The 18,968-nt window shown below is 34.8% G+C and overlaps 1 protein-coding gene across 2 annotated transcripts; it reads left to right on the forward strand.

The window, feature by feature from the left end:
• Nucleotides 1–187: 187 nt before the first annotated feature.
• LOC110610826 lies at nt 188–18,968 on the forward strand. Of its 2 annotated transcripts, none has more exons than XM_043954685.1 (12): nt 188–656; nt 801–930; nt 1,008–1,110; nt 2,341–2,464; nt 5,357–5,428; nt 6,430–6,468; nt 9,158–9,238; nt 9,363–9,410; nt 11,273–11,323; nt 11,416–11,520; nt 18,159–18,401; nt 18,497–18,968. In XM_043954685.1, exons 1-12 carry the CDS (start codon nt 504–506, stop codon nt 18,743–18,745), a joined length of 1,398 nt encoding a protein of 465 aa, XP_043810620.1. In that variant the 5' UTR covers nt 188–503; the 3' UTR covers nt 18,746–18,968. The 2 variants fall into 2 exon arrangements, with proteins under 2 accessions (XP_043810620.1, XP_021606594.1); XM_021750902.2 differs by having other exon boundaries at nt 191–656; nt 11,416–11,484.

Consider the following 18,968-nt stretch of genomic DNA (forward strand, 5'->3'; position numbering starts at 1 on the left):
AAAATTGATCCAATTTCGATTTGATTAATTGTGGATTCCCAATTGGAACCGGCATAGGCCAGGCCTACTCATAACTAAACTAAGAGTAAAAAGTTTAGGCCCATGTTAGTATGGGCTTTGTTATGTCCGACCAGATACCCGGCCCAATAAAATGTTGCAATGATTGCAGCGGCCGGGTAGAGGTTGAGGCGGGATACGCTCCTGCTTTCTATTCACACGCGACGCGCATCGCAAATCTGAACACTCACGCTCGCGCACACACTCCTGAACAAGATTGAAATCGCAGAACCCTAGCGGAGAGGACAAGACAAGGGAAGAGAGCGAAGAATTCTCCTTCTTTGAAACCTACACACAGAAAACCAGATTCCATCCACTTGCCCAGAAAATTGTTTACTTTTACATGGTTTGAGCTTCAATTTGTCATCTGTTTGATGTGATATTTGTTTTCATCAAGTTTTTAGGCGATTAAGATTGCAGCTAAGACACATGTATGAGATAAGATAATGAGTAGATTATCATTCAGGCCGCGCCCATTAGACATACACAAGAAGTTACCAATTGTTAAGTCTGTGAAGGATTTTGAAGATGATGAGATTCCCACTTCTACTCGCAATTCTCAGCTCCTCCGCATTGCTTTCGTTGAGCCTGAAAATGAGGTACTTATTTTTTCTTTCTTTAAATTGCTGCTTTAGGTTTCTGCTCAATGACTACCTTTTTTGTTGTGCAACTTTTGTATAATGCCCATTTGCTTGTCAATGTGGATGCCTACTTTTGATTAATTTCAAGATATCTCTCTTTAGGTGCACCACATCCCTACCAAGAAACTAGCTCCTGAAATACCCACTCCTCAGTTTGTTATCGTTGATACTTATGAAAGAGACTATGCCCGCACTTTCGCTCAACCCACATCCTATCTACGTGCGAGGGGAGGTCTGTGAATTACAAAACAATCATTCATTCGTATTTGTATTCTTATGAAATGCTCAAACTCTATTCTCTTTTTGCAGCTAGAGCGGAACTTGGGGACTTTGTTGAATATGATCTAGACAATGAGGACGAGGATTGGCTTCAAGACTTGAACAAAGATAGAAAGAATCTTTCACCTGAAAGGTAAATAATATTTCTATATTTCTTTTTTTTTCCTCTCTACTAATGTGGTGGTTAATATCGCATAAATGGATGTTATTTGTGAGCTTATTGTATGGTTCGTTGTTCACCTTTTGGTTCCTTTATTTCTTTTCATGTCTTTTGTTTAAAAGTATTTTGTAAACATTTTGCTCTTCTTGTGAGATTTTAGTCTTTATAATTTTAGGAAATTTCCTCACCGTCTTATCATTTGAATATACTTATAAGGGAGCAATTCTTCTAAACTTGTTTTTATTATTTTTTCCCTCTTTATGGTCTTTATTTAGAAGGAAAAGGAACATTGAGGTGCCATTAAAATGGGGATATCATTATTATTAGTGAAATATTAATAAACAGTTAACAGATTAAGTTATGAAGGAGATAGATAAAGCAAGAGAATAGATAAAAAATTTGTCCCCAGAAGGTGAATGGAGAATGAGGATAACTGAATGAATTACAATCAGAAACTTGTCCTTTGGTGAAAATAGACTAAGCTAGAACTAGGTAATTATACATTGGCCTTGAACTAGTCCTAGGAGTTCTAATTAGCCTTTTGGCCCTTTCTCATGTTCCCTTGACTTAAAAATGGATTACTTTATTATGGAGGCTAGAATGAATAACTTTGGGATTGAACAACAAACTTTAGGCTTAACATTCAACTTCCTTAATAGTTTGGAGTCTAGATTGAGATTTCAATTTGTGTACAATTGCAAAGAGGGAAAATTACTTTTTAATCCTTGTGATGTAGTAAAACTCACTAGTTAATCCCTTAGTTTTGAAAAATAAATTAAAATGTTGTTGAGATTTAAAAAATTCTATTAATCATTTCTTCCGTTATTTTAACTACTAAGTGCTAGAAAAGTCTAAAATGCCCTCAATCGGGGGGACTAATTAATTTATATTTTTATAAAATTAAGGGACCAATTCATGAATTTTTTCATACTATAAGGACTAAATAATAGAATACTTAACAATTAAAGTTAACAAAGGCCTGATTAGCAGGTTTTTAATATCTTAGAAATGTTTTAATGTATTTTTCAAAATTAAAGGACTAACTAGTGAGTTGTCAACTAAATAGTAAAATACCCTTGCAAAAACTTTTATTTCTTAAATATCTAATTGAACTTCCAATTCTAATTCATTACATTGTTGAATCACTTGCAACCATCTTTCTCTTCTTATATCATAATTATATAGGTATTCTTGTTATTGCAGGTTTGAAAGTTTTATTTTCAAGTTGGAAGTTTTGGATCATAAAGCTCGGGAAAGAGCAGGGGTTATAACTCCCACCCTTGGTTCACCAATCCCTGTTTTGCTACAACTTGATTATGCAATTGAGGTGAATTGCTATTTTCATTGAGCAGATCCTTGTTAGTTTTCACTGTTACTCTTTTGTATTTACGATATCTAGAATGATTGGTTCCTAGTTTATTAAATTCATTGTTTATATTTAGGTCTAGTAAAAAACAAAAAGAAAAAAGACTTGATTCTTTATTGAAACTTGTCCCAGTTTCTCTTACTAAAGAAAGTGTGTTATTTCCTCAATCTTTGGCCTCCATCTGGGTGGTGATTGAAATTTTAGATTTCTCATAGTCCTTATTGTCTTCCTCCTCTCACTTTGCTAACCTCTCGCATTATGTGGTATTCTCATACCAACCCTCAAGTGGAGAAAGTGTGGGATTGCAAGAGGGTGTTGTGAGATTTGGTGGTTTTTGTGGCTTTGTGAGTTTATATGGGTGAAGTTAAGGAGTTGATGGTGTAGTAGGTGATAATGATTTGTGTGGTTGAAGATAGAGTTTACGATGGTTTGTGCTTATGTGGGTATGTGAGCTTTTTTGTTTTTAATCACTATTGATAGTATTATTAATCATAAAACAATGGAGTTATTGAGGGTTATGGTTCCAGGATGGGAAAGAAGAAGATGGGTGAGTATTTTCGTTTAGATTAACATAAATTTGACAGAAATATGGACGTAAGGACTTTGAGTTGGGTAAATGTAAAACTCAAGGATTTAAGAGTTCGATTTTATAAATAAAGGGATAGATCCATTAATTATCCCTAAAAATTAGGGATGAAAGTGTAATTTACCCTTCCTTATGTGAAGCTCCTAATCTGGCTTAATAGATCTATATGAAATATTATTTCTATTGTCTTGGGAAAGCATGACGTAGGTTTGGATAATAATTGCATTATTTAGCAGACTTCAACACATGTAATGTTGTTAGTCAGTTGGCAGTGTAATGACTCAATTTACAAGTAATTCCATGAAAGCGACTGCAAGTAGCAATGGCAAATGGAAGAAAATTCCTAGTACTGGACTGTGTAAAAAGATGCTTCAGGTTGAAGATGTGTCATTTACTATCAAATTTTATATTGTGCTATTGGATGCAAGGATGAGCAATTTTCGGTTTATACCAAAAACCAAACCGAACCGTTCAGTTTGGTTATTATTTTTAAAATTTTGGTTCTTGGTTAATCAATGAAAATCAATGGAAAAAAAGAACCAGCTGTATATATATATATATAACCCTAGAGTCCTGGGCTCCCTCCTTGCGCCGCCCACTACCATTCCTTAGAGACCTCACTCTCTCACCCTCTCCTCATTCTGGTTTGGCCCTGTCTCCCTTTCTCACACAACCTTCTTTTTCTTCATCTTCTTCTTCTTCTGCTTCTTTCTTGAATACGTTTCTTCCCATTTCAATCTCCTCGTTTTGATCCCTCTTGCTCTTGGTTTTGCTTGACGGTACATTTTCCCTCTGCATGCCCAACCTTCCTCTTGTTTGCTACCTAGCATGAAGTGAAGAAGAAATTGCTACTCGAGGATGCTCTAGCCTCTTGCGAGTCACCTCCACTGCATGCTCTCCAGATTCGATGCCATCTCTCAGTTGTTTTTCCTTTGCAGATCGCGATGGATAATTGTTTATTCATTATTTTTTTTTCTTTATTTCTTGGATTAATCTTCACAGTTATTGATGTTTGAAGAAATCTGGATATGGGTTCATTGTTAAGAAATCTAGGTTTTAGGCAAGTTGGTGTATTGTTAACAATGGGTTTCTTTAGTTTTATTGGCTTCAAAGTGATGTATATAGTTTTGCATTTTTTTGGTTAATTGAGTTGGTTTGATTTTTGGTTGTTATTTGATAACTCAGATTTATTGATTAGTTATGTATGTTTTGCATGTGAGATTTGAGAAACTGAAGATTCAGAACAATGTTATGCATGTGAGATTTGAGAACAAAGAACAAAAACAGATTGGGCTAATTGAAATTTGTTGTTGGGATGGGACTGAAATTTCGGTTCTCATTGCATCAGTTCGATTCGGTTATACATATAATGTCTATTTAGTTTGAAATTTTAGGTGATTCAGTTTTCCAAGTTTGGTTTGGTTTGCGACCAAATGTTTGCCCCTTCATTAAGCTAATAAATAGCAACAATTGTGCGCGGTAAGAATCGAGGAAAATCAAAGGCTTCAGCAATAGATATTGATTTTACAGTTAACAGACCTGTGATGCCTTGTCTAGAGGACTCAACATAGCCTCACACTAGCAGATTCAGGATTCACTCCTAACAGCCATGCATTTTCTAGGGTTAAAATTCCATCTCATAACCAAAAACGGAAATGCTAATAGCCTCACACTAGCTTAATTAAAAAAGAAAAACCAAAAAAGAATTATACTTTCTTGAATCTCTTCTTTACAACAGCATTGGTATTTGGTGTCTTTGCATTGACAAACAACTTGACAACATTGGGTTGATTGGAATTTTGACAAATTTGAGCCAAACAAACTTGTATGCTGTATTAAGGCCTATTGGCACTGTTTTCACTGTCTCTCTGGTGAAAGTTGTTCATGTAGTTGTAGGTAGGGATTGAGTAGTTATGCAGAATCCAATAAGCTTATAGGATTGTGTTCCTGTCTTATGTTTTGATTCTCGTCTATAACCATGTTGCACAAATTTGTCATGTCATGTTCATATTATACTAACCAAAGAATTTGGCTTCATGCATTTAGTTTCCAAAGAGTCCGAGAAAAAGATAGATCATGAGTTAATGAAGGATCTTGATATGGAAATCCCCTGTTTTTCTGCTAATGCTTTATTGGTACTGGTTGTTTACCAATTAATGCTTTCATTCATAATAATATGATAGTTTGTCAAATCATTTGAGTGATGCGTTCTGTTTCAATTTATTGTTTCTCTGTTTTCCTTTAATTATTTTCTCTTCCATTGTTAGGCCCTGCAAGCTCAAGCTCAGTCCACCCGATATGCTGTTTTTCAGTCTGTTTTTAATTATTGGAAGGAAAAGGTATGAAATGCATGTCAGCTTTGGAAAATTATGAGAAGATTCAGATCACATTCACTAGTCTGCTTTGAATATTTTTTTATTATAATTTTTGCCGTAAAGAATGTCATTGAACAATCTAATCTAATGCAAAGAAATTGATTTTTCCCCCTTTAGATGCTGGAAGGGATGTAGTTATGGCTTCTGTTTGTGCAAGGAGAGAGTATTAGTGGCATGCTGCATATTTTGTTGTATTATCTGTTTATAATGTTAACACAGTTTTCAGCATACTTGAATTAAGCAATGAGTTCGACAACAAAAAAGTAAAAAAATAAAAATTAAATAACGAGTGTTATATTGTTTATGGAAATTAATGGCATGGTGTGAGGTCCTTGATTTGTTTTCAATTAATAATTCTTAATAGTGTTTGCAAGGGTGGCAGTTCTTTAAATGATATTGCTCTAATATTTTAGTGGCCTTCTTTAGCTTGCAAATGAAGCAGTATATGAAAACATTATGGCTTTTGGATAGTTCAACCATGCTTGGTTGAAGATTAGACATGAGTTTTTTTTTATGCATTCTCTTGTGTCCAAATAATTCCTACTTTTTAGTGCTTACATAAATAAACACCATATCTCTGATTTCGGTATGGCCTCTATATTTTTCTACGCTTATGTGAAAAATCTATGCACGCTTGCCGTTCTAACCTTGAACATGGAAGTTGGCACCATATTTGCACAGTATCCAAGTTGAACAGAAGAGGTCTAATTTATCTACTTTTTTTTTTTTCATGGTGTGATGGGCTAGAAGTGTTTGGCTTCTCTCATTTATTATTTATATTTTAAATTTAAGTCTGCACTACTTTTTAGTGATCTACATAGGGATTTCTTGCTTCACTTGGGTTTCATTGTTGTCTATATCATAACCTTAAAATTTTGTTTACTTCTCTTTGCTGTTTTATTTTTTTTTCTTATTTTTAAAATAAAATCATTAAGTGGTGCTTTTTCTTTTTCTATATTGGCCAGCGTGAAAGATGGCAGAAGCCTATTCTGCGGCGCTTGCAGGTTAGTTTCATCACTTGGGTTTATAAGAATTGTTGTCGTATTACTGTTGCATTTCGTGATTGGATTACTAGTCAAAATGTGATTGTTGGTACATGGTTCATTATTTAAGACATCTTATGTTATTAGATTGTAATAGTACGATTGCTAATTGCAGGAAATAGGATAAGGCTCTCTCTCTCTCTCTCTCTCTCTCTCTCTCTCTCTCCTTGTTGGATATAAATTCAGATATTTTCTACTATTTGATTGTTATGCTAAAAAGCTGCTAGAAAATATCTTCTAGTATAGGGAAAATATTACCAAAAAAAAAGGAGGAAATCATGAGACCTGTGTTAACTCCCTTTTATATTTTGCCTATTTACATAAAAATCTGAAACTTTTCACTGTTTTGCTATTTAATCAAAATCTTTAAAAGTTAGTAAAATTGTCCAAAATTGTAAATTTAGTTGCAGTTGTATCCAATTTTTAAAACTTGAATTGGGAAAAGTGTATCTTGCTAATATGACAATTCTATGTGGCTTATTTTATTATACTTATATGACATGTAAATAAAGACTTGATATAAAAAATCTAAGCTTTTTTGCTGTTTTACAATTTAATCCAAATTTTTTAAAGCAGTTAAAATTCAACTGAAAATCTCTAAATTTGTTCTTACTTACCCTTAAATTCTCAATTTCATTATTTTTCTTTATCCTCGTTTGTTCTGTTGTAAAAGATTACAACTTAAGTTTCTTCTTATTTGTTACTAGTTGTAATAGAAATTGCAACAAGTTTCATATTTGTTCAGTTTCTTTCATTCCAAATATATTATCAAGTACCCATTATGATAAATTTCGTTATATTAATTATAAGAAACTATTTCAACATTATTAGAAATAGAAATTATAGTCTCACTATTTGTAGTTGTGCTATTGATCTTGCAAATTTTGAAGAAATTAAAAACCAAAGAAATTAAGGGACCCAAAATTATAAAATAGGAAGAAGCCTTGATTTATTGCACTAGACTAGATGGAGATGAAGAATAATAATAAGGTTCAGGATATTAGTGGTGAAGGAAGATAGATTTAGGGAGTTTGAGTTGAATTGTATCAGCTTTTAAATATTTGGATTAGATTGCAAAATAGTAAAAAGTTATGAATTTTTTTTATGTTAATAGCCTTTATCTACAAACTATGTGTCATACCAATATAATAAAATAAGCCACATGTCATTGCCACGTCAGCAAGAAACACTTTTCCCAATTTAAAATTGGATATAATTGCAGTAAAGTTTGCAATTTTTGATACTTTAACCAACTTTTTAATATTTATATTAAATTGCAAAATGGCGAAAAGTTTTGAATTTTTGATATCAATTGCCTTTATTTATTTATTTTTTGTTTTTTTTAATTTCTAGCTAAATAAGGGAACAAAGTACACATTTTTCAACAACAAAAGGAATACAAAAAAACACGCCAATATGTGGTTACCAGCGGCAGATATGGCTTCGTGGCAGTTGATGACTATGGTTTCAAATAGGAAAATGGCTTAGTTTTCCCTGTATTTAGAAAAGCAACTTTTCTTTGAAGCCAAATGCCAAAAATTGCAGAAAACATGTCCTATGAAAAAAAAAACCTTAATGTTGTGAGTGTATGCATGTGTGCATTCTAAAAGAATTGCAGAAATTTTCTAGCACATCCTAGTGTTATCCTACTGTAACTTGTCTACCTGCTCATTTCAATATTTGAGTCTATTTGCTTAGTGATCGTTTAGTTTAGCTTTTGGAGACATTGGTTGGTAACTTGGGATTTGAAACTTTAATTGCTAGGCGATAGGCATTGGGTAAACCAAAAACCAAAAGTTAGCTGTTGGAATCATGGAAACAAGATTTGATTTTATGGCTAAAAGCTGCAGAACCGATATAAGCTAGAAATCCTAGCCTTTGGACTCAAAAGTTGACTTCCATAAAACATGCAATTAAATTTCAGATGGTTGTGAAAGTATTTGTTAATAAGAAAAAACACCACACGCAAGCATTTTAAATATACAGTATACACATAGATTCTAGAAGTTGAATGGAAATAAAAACATAATAATTCATTATATGTCAATATCTATATTACTAAGAAGTTAATTTAGAGAATTCATTTGTATATATGTGTAACAAAAACAAATTTAGTGAATTCATTTTTATAATAATAGTTTTATATATATCAACATCTATCTCAATTGTTGAATGTACTGTGGATGACAATTTGCTGGGCACTACCTGTTGGCTACTCACAGCTGATAGGTACTGCTGAACCAAATAGCAATAGGCCCTCAGTCCTATGGAGTTTATGAATTACACATGCAAAGACTAGAGATGCACCCATGCAAGATGCGTGGTCCGAAACACTATAGCTACCAATATCTAAAATATTCATTTCTAAGTTTCCACTTAATACTGTATCTCTATTTTTTTGTGTTTCTTGCTTGATAAGATTTTGCCAAATTCACTTGTGATTAATGTGGTTAAATGTCCACTCTGGTGATATTGTCCTAACTGTCTCAATTGCAATTAGACCTCAATATATTGTCAGCAAAATTGCTGGGCTGGTTATGAGTTGTTAAAAATGAACATTTATCACTTTCTCTGCATTAACATGTGTAGATTTATTTATTCTGTCTCTCTCTCTCTCTTTCTTTCTCTCTGTCTGTCTATCTGGTCACAGCCTCCTCCACCAGTTAATGACACCAACCCATATAATGTGTTCAGGCCAAGGGAGAAAGCTCACAGACTGCACACGAGAAGGGTACGTGTTTTTGCTTTTAATGAAATCTTCAGGTCAAATTTGAGTAATAGATACTTGTTGTGTAAACCTTGCATAAATTTGTTTATTTATAGATATCTCAAATCTGCTGTGTTCTCTTTTACAGATGCAGAGGAGGGAAAATAATGTGCAGTCATTTGAAAAGCTTCGCCAGGTGAGAACTGATATCTTTCTACTTCATTATTGTTCTTAATTCTGATTTAAAGCACTCAATCCCTATGGATAATAATTTTTTCTAGGTTGAAAGGAGTATTTGCTTGGTTTTTTTTTGTTAAGTGCTCCCAATATTTGTTTCGAACTTTTGATTATTATGAATTCTAGCAATTGAACTTCGAGATGTATGATGGAATTCAATGCTTCTGGAAATTGGTTATGGTGCCTAGGGTTGTTTAAGTTTGAAGCTTAAACTATTCGATTATTCACTTTGCTTAATTCAATCCTGCAAAAAACCTCCAAAAAGCCTGCTTTTTGAACCAAATGGCTTTTCAAACTTATATCCTTCTAAACCTTTTGGGAAGTAAAATTAGTACAGGCATGGTTTTGGGGGGTTGTTTGTACAACTGAATTAGGTAAAGTGAGTAATAGATTAGTTTATGCAACACACTTAGGGTTGAATTGCACCACAAAACTCAAACATAATTATTTGAATTCATATTGATTGAAACTTCAAAAGAACATTATAAACATAGGTTTTTATAGATTCAAAAAGTGATCTTAAACCCTTTAAGGATTTGGACAGCAAAACATAATCTTTATCCTTTAAATAGATACACAAGTAAAACTCTAGAAGAAGTAGAAGTACTCCATACTGTCCCTGTATAATCTGCATTAAAACTAAATCATGATGCTAAGCTTTTTGAGTATTTGACTCTGAGTTTTCTTGAATTGCTTGGCTGCATCTCTAGTTCTGTCCTAGTCTAGTCAGTTAGGGAACTTGGCTCTCACTTGAGAGACTGGGGTTTGTTTCCTGGCAAATTCGTGCTTATTTTAGCCATCACAGAGCCTCGGATTTCAAAAATGATTCTGAGACCTGCATCAATCCTGCATATTTTGTCATATTTTTATTAACGTGAATATAGCTGTAGTCTCTTTGTTTGTATTGTACATTATACTTGTGGTCCGTGTATTGTTCTTGGGCAGGTGTTAAATGAATTTCTCATATCAATGATATGTTCGCCATTGTTATCTTAACTGCTGTCAAGACAAGCACCATTTTGATGACACAATTAAAACCAGTGGTTATGGTATTGGTATTGATTTTTATTTTTTCATGGAAACTCTAAACTCCAAAAAAAAAAAAAAAAGATCCCAAACAACTTTTTTGCAACATCTAAAACCGTGCTCTTCCAGAAAGCAGTTACAACCTCAATAGCAAATAGTTATTAAATTGATTGGAAGTGACGTTGCATATACTGTTTATTCATGAAACTTGATGTATTCCTTTGTTCTATTTGCTATTTGTTTCTTCAATCAGTTGTCTTTAAACTTGAATCCAGTTAGGATTAGATTTTTTGTCCTTTTCAAAAATATTCAGTAAATTGTTTTGCACTTAACATGACAGGCCTTTGAATACTTGGTTAACTTGAAATTTTCTTTTTATCATAATCCCTTTTGTCCCCTAGTAGGAGTAAGAAGGGCTGTTCATGTAGTAGGACCAAATCATAGTTAACCTGTGAATTACCAATATCTGAAAAAAGAAAACTCACTCCCCACTCCAGTCACAGTGCATCAATTTATTTGCTGTTTCTGTACATTTTACAGGAAAAGAAAGTTGTCCTTTCGATGTCATTTGCATTTGTTGATTTGTTTGGAGGACTTCAAAGGAAAGAACCTTTAAGGATGAGGAACTGCTGCTTTATTGGTTTTTTGTGTTATGTTGATTCTCCCTTACCCAGTTGGTGACTGTTAATGATGAATTTACTCTTGCAAATAATTTAATGAGATAAAAAGGATTACGATTTGTATTCTCACTAAAGATTTGCATTTTAATGTTCTTTGGCAATTTACTATTTTTAGGTGAGGCGAAACCTTGAGCAAGCTAAAACAATACTTGAGGCTTTGATTAAGGTGATCTCTTATTGAAATTTGCTGAATATTGCAAATCTTAAATGATTGTCATTGTAAGGAGAAGCACTCATTGGCTGGAATAAATATGGCAGCGGGAGGAGAAAAAAAGAGAGGCTATGGAGAGTGAAGTGAGCCTCCAAAGGATCCAAATGAAGTACAAGGTATGTTTATGTTGTATTATCCAAATGAAGAACAAGGTATGTTTATGTTGCCACATTATTTTTGATTCATGTTATTTTCTATGTTCACTTTCTTTAATTGGATCAACCTTGTATTATCCAAAATTTGTGGATGACTTCTCCAAAAAGGGGTAAATAATAATCTTTGGTAATTAATAGTTATCAAGAATGATGCCTATGGTTTTCTCTTTTTATCTGGAATTGAGAAGGTACATACGCTACAAATATATGTTTCTTAATTATTTTTATTACTATTTTACAATTAATGGTATATGAAAGATTGCCCATGTTTGTAGCAGTAGCACTGTGAAATCCAATACTATTTTGTGAAATGAATTTGAAAAAAAGAAAAAAGAAGGAACCTTTTCTTTGGGAAGCTGAGAGGATCATATATTCTCTTGCTTCAAGGCTTGGTGGCTGTCATAGATTGTAATCTCTAATTTTCGACAAATAATTAAATGCCAAAAAACATCATAATTAAATATTAATACTACCAAGAAGATAACCACTTAGATTAGTTCAACATAAGTCATATGCACTGAACATAGAAATAAGAAATACGCAAGACCCCAATGACAAATTCAAGATTCTACTCTACAAGTAATTATTGGAAAAGCTGATGGAGAAATACACAATTAGACTTGGAATTAAAGAGAATGTGGCATTGAGCTTTTGATCTTTTATTATTTATTTAATTTGGGTTTTGTTCACTCTCCCATGAACTTATATTTTGGTTGATTTAGCCTAGTTCTAAGTGAGATGGAGTCCTAGGCTCCTAGCTTGGAACTGCCAACGGCTCATGGCCTAGGGCATAGCTTTTTGTTGAACTTGTGCACCTTTGACAATTGTTTTCTGATATTATTATTATATTTTTGCCATGTACTTCAATAATGTTTATTGCAAACCATGGTCACTGTCATATAATAAAGGAGAGCATTCAGTTAGTTTGGTTCTAAACTAAATCGAATTCGGAAATTGGAAAACCAGAAAACTGGAACCTTTTCATGATTGACCGAACCAAAGCGATTAAGGAGATATAACTGAATGGAATAGAACCAAAATAAGTTGGTTTAGTTTGGATTGGTTCTATTCTTAGTTCTCCTGTGAAACAAAACAAAGTTCTCTCTCACTAACCTCCGTATTAGTTTATTTGTCTTTGCATAAAATATCAAACACAACCATCATAAATCTCAGAATCTGTTCACATGAATTTCACAATTATAACAATCACAGATTCACAGCAACAATCAAGAAAGGAATTTCACAAATCCCAGCAACAATCTACAAACCCACACTGGTCTTCACCATGCCCACATTGGTCTTTACCATGCCAAAAGCTTTTACGAAGCCCAAACCAGAGCTGGTCTTTACCATGCCAAAACCCACCACATTGAAGGCTTGGCCCCTTCCCATTGTCAAGTAGCTGGTTCTTTGCATGACTCAATCTTACGACTTGCGCATGGAGTTCCCTTTAGCCTGATGGGATTGAGGATAAGGAGCTGGACAGCGAGGAGCAGATTGGCTCTTCATAAGATGAAGATGAGGTGAGAAGGGAGAGACAGATTCGAGATATGAGAGAGCCAAGGGGTGAGAACTGAGAAGTTGAAGCTGATAAGGAAAAGAGTATTAGGCAGCAACAAGAAGAACTTGGTGGAAGAGGGTTGTAATGATGAGGAGCAGGGAGTTTTGGGCGGCAAGAATGAAGAGAGGAGCATAGAGCGTTCAAATGGGAAAAAGGAGTTATTAGTCTGATTTAGCTATAAAAAACCTGAACTGAAAAATTAAAAACCTTAAATTGAACCAACTGATATTCTGAAATCCAAACTGAGTGAAGTGGATCAGTTTGGTTTGAATTTTTCAGTTTAGATAAAAAAACTGCACACCGCTGGCTAGTTTCTTTCATTTGTAACCTGCAACTTTCTTGCATATTTGTGATATCTCTTACATTTTATACAAGAAACACCAAGTCTCATGCAAAATTCCAATTTGATTGTGCTTGCCAAAAGCAAACTATAGTTCCCAGGACATGTTTGTTCCTTTTCTTTTTGTTGGTTTCCTATGCAAAATGGCCCAGTAAGCAAAAAATTGCTAACTTTTACTCCCCCCCCCCCCCCCCCCTCTCTCTCTGTCTGATTGGCAAATTTTTGTGTGAAAGAGGAAAGTCCTTATAGTTTTGAGAGACAAGGTTAGATTGTGTGATTTTTCTCTCATAAAAAATTTATAAGTTTAAATAAATGAACAAGGAAGGAGGAGCATTTTGAAATTGTCCAAATTCATTTTATTATTTACAAATAGTATATAATTTTTGAAATCAATCTTAAATTTATTTAATAATCATGGCTTATAATAATCAATAGTATTAAGAACAATAATTATACTTAATAAAATGTAATTATAATTAATAATATTTATAAATACTTCAAAAAGTTATAAATTATTACCGTTCAGTTAATATTTGATATTTATTTTAGTATTTATTTTATAAAAAGAGATGAATACCAAAAGTTAAAAAAAAAAAGGCTAATTACTAAAAAAAATTTATACTATGTAGAGAGTTACAAGTGTATGCTTAATACTTAATGTATAAATAATAATAAAAAATTATATTAAGAGAGAGGGAATGAGATAAAAACATATAATTTTTCATTCATATTAATGAAAAAACCTGCAATAATAGGTGACAAATTCTTTAATAATACTCAAATTGAAGTTGAAAGAATTTCAAAAAAGAAATTGAAGTCGAGTAACCAAATTGAAAATAGTAAAAATTGGACGCATATTATGAACATCATATATTCATGATTCATATTTATAATAGATTGAGAGATGAAATAATTTTTAATTGTAGTAACCTGTAAACTTGGTATAGTAGTTAATATGGACTTCAATGATACTTAAACTACAGTTGAATGAGTTCTAAGAAAGAAATTGAGGTTGAGTGTGGGGGTGTGCAATCAGTTAGTTCGATGCGGAATTAAATCAAATCGAAATAAATAAAAGCCTACTTTTAAAAACTGAACCGATGAAAAGAACAAGCACAGCTGAACTGAACTGAAAAAAATCGCATCGGTGTTCTTCGTTTCAACCATCAAACATCAACAAATTTCACTTGGTACAAATTCAATAAATCTATGAACAATCTTAGAAGGTAATGAATGAATCTGAACCAAAATTGGAGGAAATCTGAACAACCCATCAGCAACACAAGCAACCCATCTGGTTCATCCGTTTTCTTCATTCCAAGCATCAAACACACAAATTTCCTTCAGTATAAATTCAATAAATCTATGAGCAATCTCACAAGGTAAATAACGAATCTGAGCAAAATTTGGGAGAAATCTAAACAACCATCATCAATACAAATCAAAACACAAATTTGCATGAGACAGAACATGGTCACTGACAAAGGGCTTCTGGTCACAGACGCCATCGTTGATTTTGTTAGTGCTGAGCAGGAGAGGAGAGCTGGTTTTGACTGTTAAGAGGAGGGCTAGTTGGCGGCTGGCTTTCAACCTTTCACTTCTAGGAACATAGGGTTTTAACATCATACACACACACACACACACACATATATACAGCTTCTCTCAAGATCGAACAACAAGGTGTCTTGACTTCTCTCAAGGTTGAACCACATGCAGACCATCTTTGCTGACCATCGTCCCAGACTTGCAGATATGTGCTGTGACACAGATCAAACGACATCAAAAGTGTGAAGAAGGGCTGGAATGAAGGAGAAATTGATACCATAAGTGGTGCAGATCGAAGAACAAGGCGGCGATGAAGAAGGAGAAGTGGTCGATGCAAATGAAAACAAAGAAGAGGAGGATGGTTGGATGGGCGGCTGAATGAAAGGCGTTGCCTAGGATTTTTTCTTTGGTATACACATAAACATGCACATAGGCAAACTGCAGCACATTAGCTAAAATTGGTTTGCTTCAGTTAATTCGGTTTTTTAGTTGATTTAACCGAACCAAATCGATAAACCATTTTTTTTTTTGAAACTAAAACGGAAACTGAACTTAAAAACCAGAATCAGGTCAGTTTGCTATTTCATTATAACTGATAAATGCTCACCTCTAGTTGAGTGGCCAAAAAAATATACTTAAAGTTGAGGGACTACATGTGAAAACTAGCCTAATGTATGCATTTAATGTAACGACCCGGATACCGGACCGCTATCGGCGCTAGGATTTAGATCGACTTAAGGTCGCCGGAACCCGTAACAAGTCTACTATACATCCTGTATACCTGATAAAATCCCATACATGATTATACATTTTTATAAGAAAATTTTTCATTTCATATACCTTGGCTCAACCTGTGCATGCATCATATACTATATACATAAAATCCATATTAGAGCCCTCATCAAATGCTCTAGTATGGTCAACATCACATGCCTCAAGTTTGATTCAACATAACTTATCATTTAAAACTTTTACATAAATATCATGATAAACAGGGATACACAAAACATAAGTTAGTGCAAAACACAAATCTAATCCATTACATAGTACATGTCCACCACTATTCTATTACATGAGCTTATACCAGCCTCTAGCCGACTTCCCGATCTATTCTTGACCCTGCAAACCTGGGGTTAGGGGAAAGGGATAAGCTACAAGAGCTTAGTGAGCAGAACATAAAAACAGTTTAATGAACATATGCTCTCATGGAATGCATCACAACACAAACAATACACATCAAGGGTGGACTTGTCACCAGTAACTCTCTACATATCCAAATAATGCGCGGCCCTCGATAGAGTTCCTCAGAACTTCCTCTTAAACATAACATAACATATCCAACTGTGCCAGGAGCGTAAAATGGGTTTCGACCTGGACTTTCTCTTACATCGTGCCAGGGGCATAGAATGGGTCTCGACCTGGATTTCCGTATCATATCATATCATATCATATCGAGGGCTAGTGGGTCATCTAATATCCATCCACATCAACAGTAAAATTATGCAATGCATCATATTCGTGAATTTTAATGCAACAACCTATTGCATAACATGACATTCATGATGCATGAACATGCTTAAGAGTTTGATTACTTTAAAAACAATAGATTAGTTTAGTTCTACTTACCTCTGGTTGACGCTCGACTGACAAAGATGCAACTGGCTCACTGAAGGCTTCTACGGTCTCCCCGGTCCGATCCTACATAGGTGGACTCAAATGAGGGACCAAACACACTCTAACAAGACTCTAAACATCTCCCCAAAACCCCCCTAAAACATCATAAAACATGCATTCAAAACAGGCAAAGGAAGGCTGGGCAGGGGACTTTCGGCGGCGGGTTCGGCGGCCGAAGGTCCCTACAAATCCGAAAGTCAGGCACTTTCGGAGGCAGATTCGGCGGCCGAAGGCTCCATAGATCCGAAAGTCACCAACCTTCGAGGGCAGGTTCGGCGGCCTAACCCCTTCACAGATCCGAAAGTCCTCCCTTTTGGGGGCAGGTTAGGCGGCCAAAAGCTGCCTCTACAGGCAGGTTCGGCGGCCGAACCTGGGTTCTCCAGGATGACAAAACCCGATTCTGCCTCAACACTCAGCCACCAAAACTCACCAAACTCATACCCAACTTCTCAAAACATGCAAAAACTCACTCCATCAAGCATAAGGGGCATAAAACTAACTTAAGCCCAACAACAACAAGAAGAACATCACATAAGCATACATTCATAAAAAACCCAACTCAAAACCTATAACATTAGATCTAACCATAACATGCATCTTTAACCCTTAATCCTTTTTAAAACTTCCTTAAAACATAGGAAAAGACAAAGATTTACACTTACCTCTTGACGATCTAAGGTAGATGCGACCCAAACTTGTGGTTGAGGAGAAACGGTCTCCCAAACTTTAAAATCTTTGATTTTAAGCTTAAAACTTCAAAAACAAGCGAAAACCCATGAAAATTTGAAGGATTTGAAGGAAAAATATAAAATCATCAATGGGAGGGCAATAACTCACCTTTGCCCGAAAATGGAGAGAGAAACTCCTCCATTTTCGGACTGGAGGCCTCTTATAGGTGGCTGGCCAGACCACCTTCGGGGGCCAAAAGAGAGCTCCCGCGGCAGTACCATGTTCGGCGGCCGAACCTGGGCTTATCCCTCAAAAAACATTTTTCTTTCATTTTTAAAACTTTAACTCAAAACCAATTAATAAAATCATGAAAAACATTTTGTAAAAACATATTTTTCCCTTCTAAGAGGTTCCGGTATCCGAGATTTCGGATTCCAACGGGCATTCCGTCGGAAAGTTGGAATTTCAACACCAGAGTCTAGCCGGGTATTACGTTTAATGTCATGTTGCATTTATCAAGTTTATCAAGTTTCTTGAAATTTAATGCATTTATGCACTGTGATTGTTACAACAGTAATCTGCATGGTGAAGGATTCCTTTCATAGTTGATAACCTTAATAATCCGTGCTTGCCCCAAGTCCAAATAATGTTATCACTATAAACAAACTACACTGTTGTCTTTTCACATAGTGAAGGTATTGATCTTAGGCAAGAGATGTTTAAGGTTGGACTTCGATTTTTTTTTTATCTTTCCCCTCAGCTGTTCTGCTTCTCAACTTAACTGTGCTATTTAATTGCCTGTTGTCTTGTTTGAAATCAGCTAATTGGTGCATGGCTTATTCTCAGCATGAAACTGAGCTCCTCGAAGACAGCTTGGCTCTTCCTGGATTCGCATCTCTGTCTTCCAAGTTTGCTTCAAGCGAAGATGAATTTGTGGACTCAGATGATCTAGCAAACAGCCGTCCACGTGCTCAACCTGCTGCAGCTCAAAATCCTCCTTTAACTGATGCTATCCGTACAGGGCCTGCAGGAAGCATGAAGCAAGAGTTTAGGCGGCGGCATACACCATATAATTGGCTTAATAAAATGGTATGCAATTTCATATAGCACGGGCTTGGTGTTACCTAACTTTACTGTATTGTATCAGTTTCACGGCTGAATCTTGTATCTTGGGGTAAATGCAGGATCCTCTTGAGCCAGTTCTGTTGTTCACAAAGCCTCTTGTTCCTGAAAAGTTGGCAGCCTCAGGTATAGTACCACCAGTAGATTCATCAAAGAATTGTTCATCTGCTGCTCCTTACAGATTTCATGGAAGGATAGGCCGAGGGGGACGGATTGTATTTGATAGAAGGAACCCATTTTTGCAAACTTCAATAGACGTTGGTAACTCTTTTTATTTGCCACCAAGGCCCCGCCCTTCGGTGTATAATTAATATTATTACTTGCATTAACTTGCTGCTGTGGCTGATGATACTCTGGAAATAGGTTCAGATGATATTTATTGTAATTATGCAATGTAAATCAAGGAATTTTTTAGGAATTGCAATTGCTATTGAAGGGCTGTGGCAGCGAAGCCACAAAGTCACTTCTCATGTAAACCAAATTTTCCTTCGCTTATGAATGTCAGAAAAGAGCATGCTTGTTCTTTCTCCTTTA

The sequence above is a fragment of the Manihot esculenta genome, chromosome 3, assembly GCF_001659605.2.
Source record: "Manihot esculenta cultivar AM560-2 chromosome 3, M.esculenta_v8, whole genome shotgun sequence".
Classification (NCBI taxonomy): domain Eukaryota; kingdom Viridiplantae; phylum Streptophyta; class Magnoliopsida; order Malpighiales; family Euphorbiaceae; genus Manihot; species Manihot esculenta.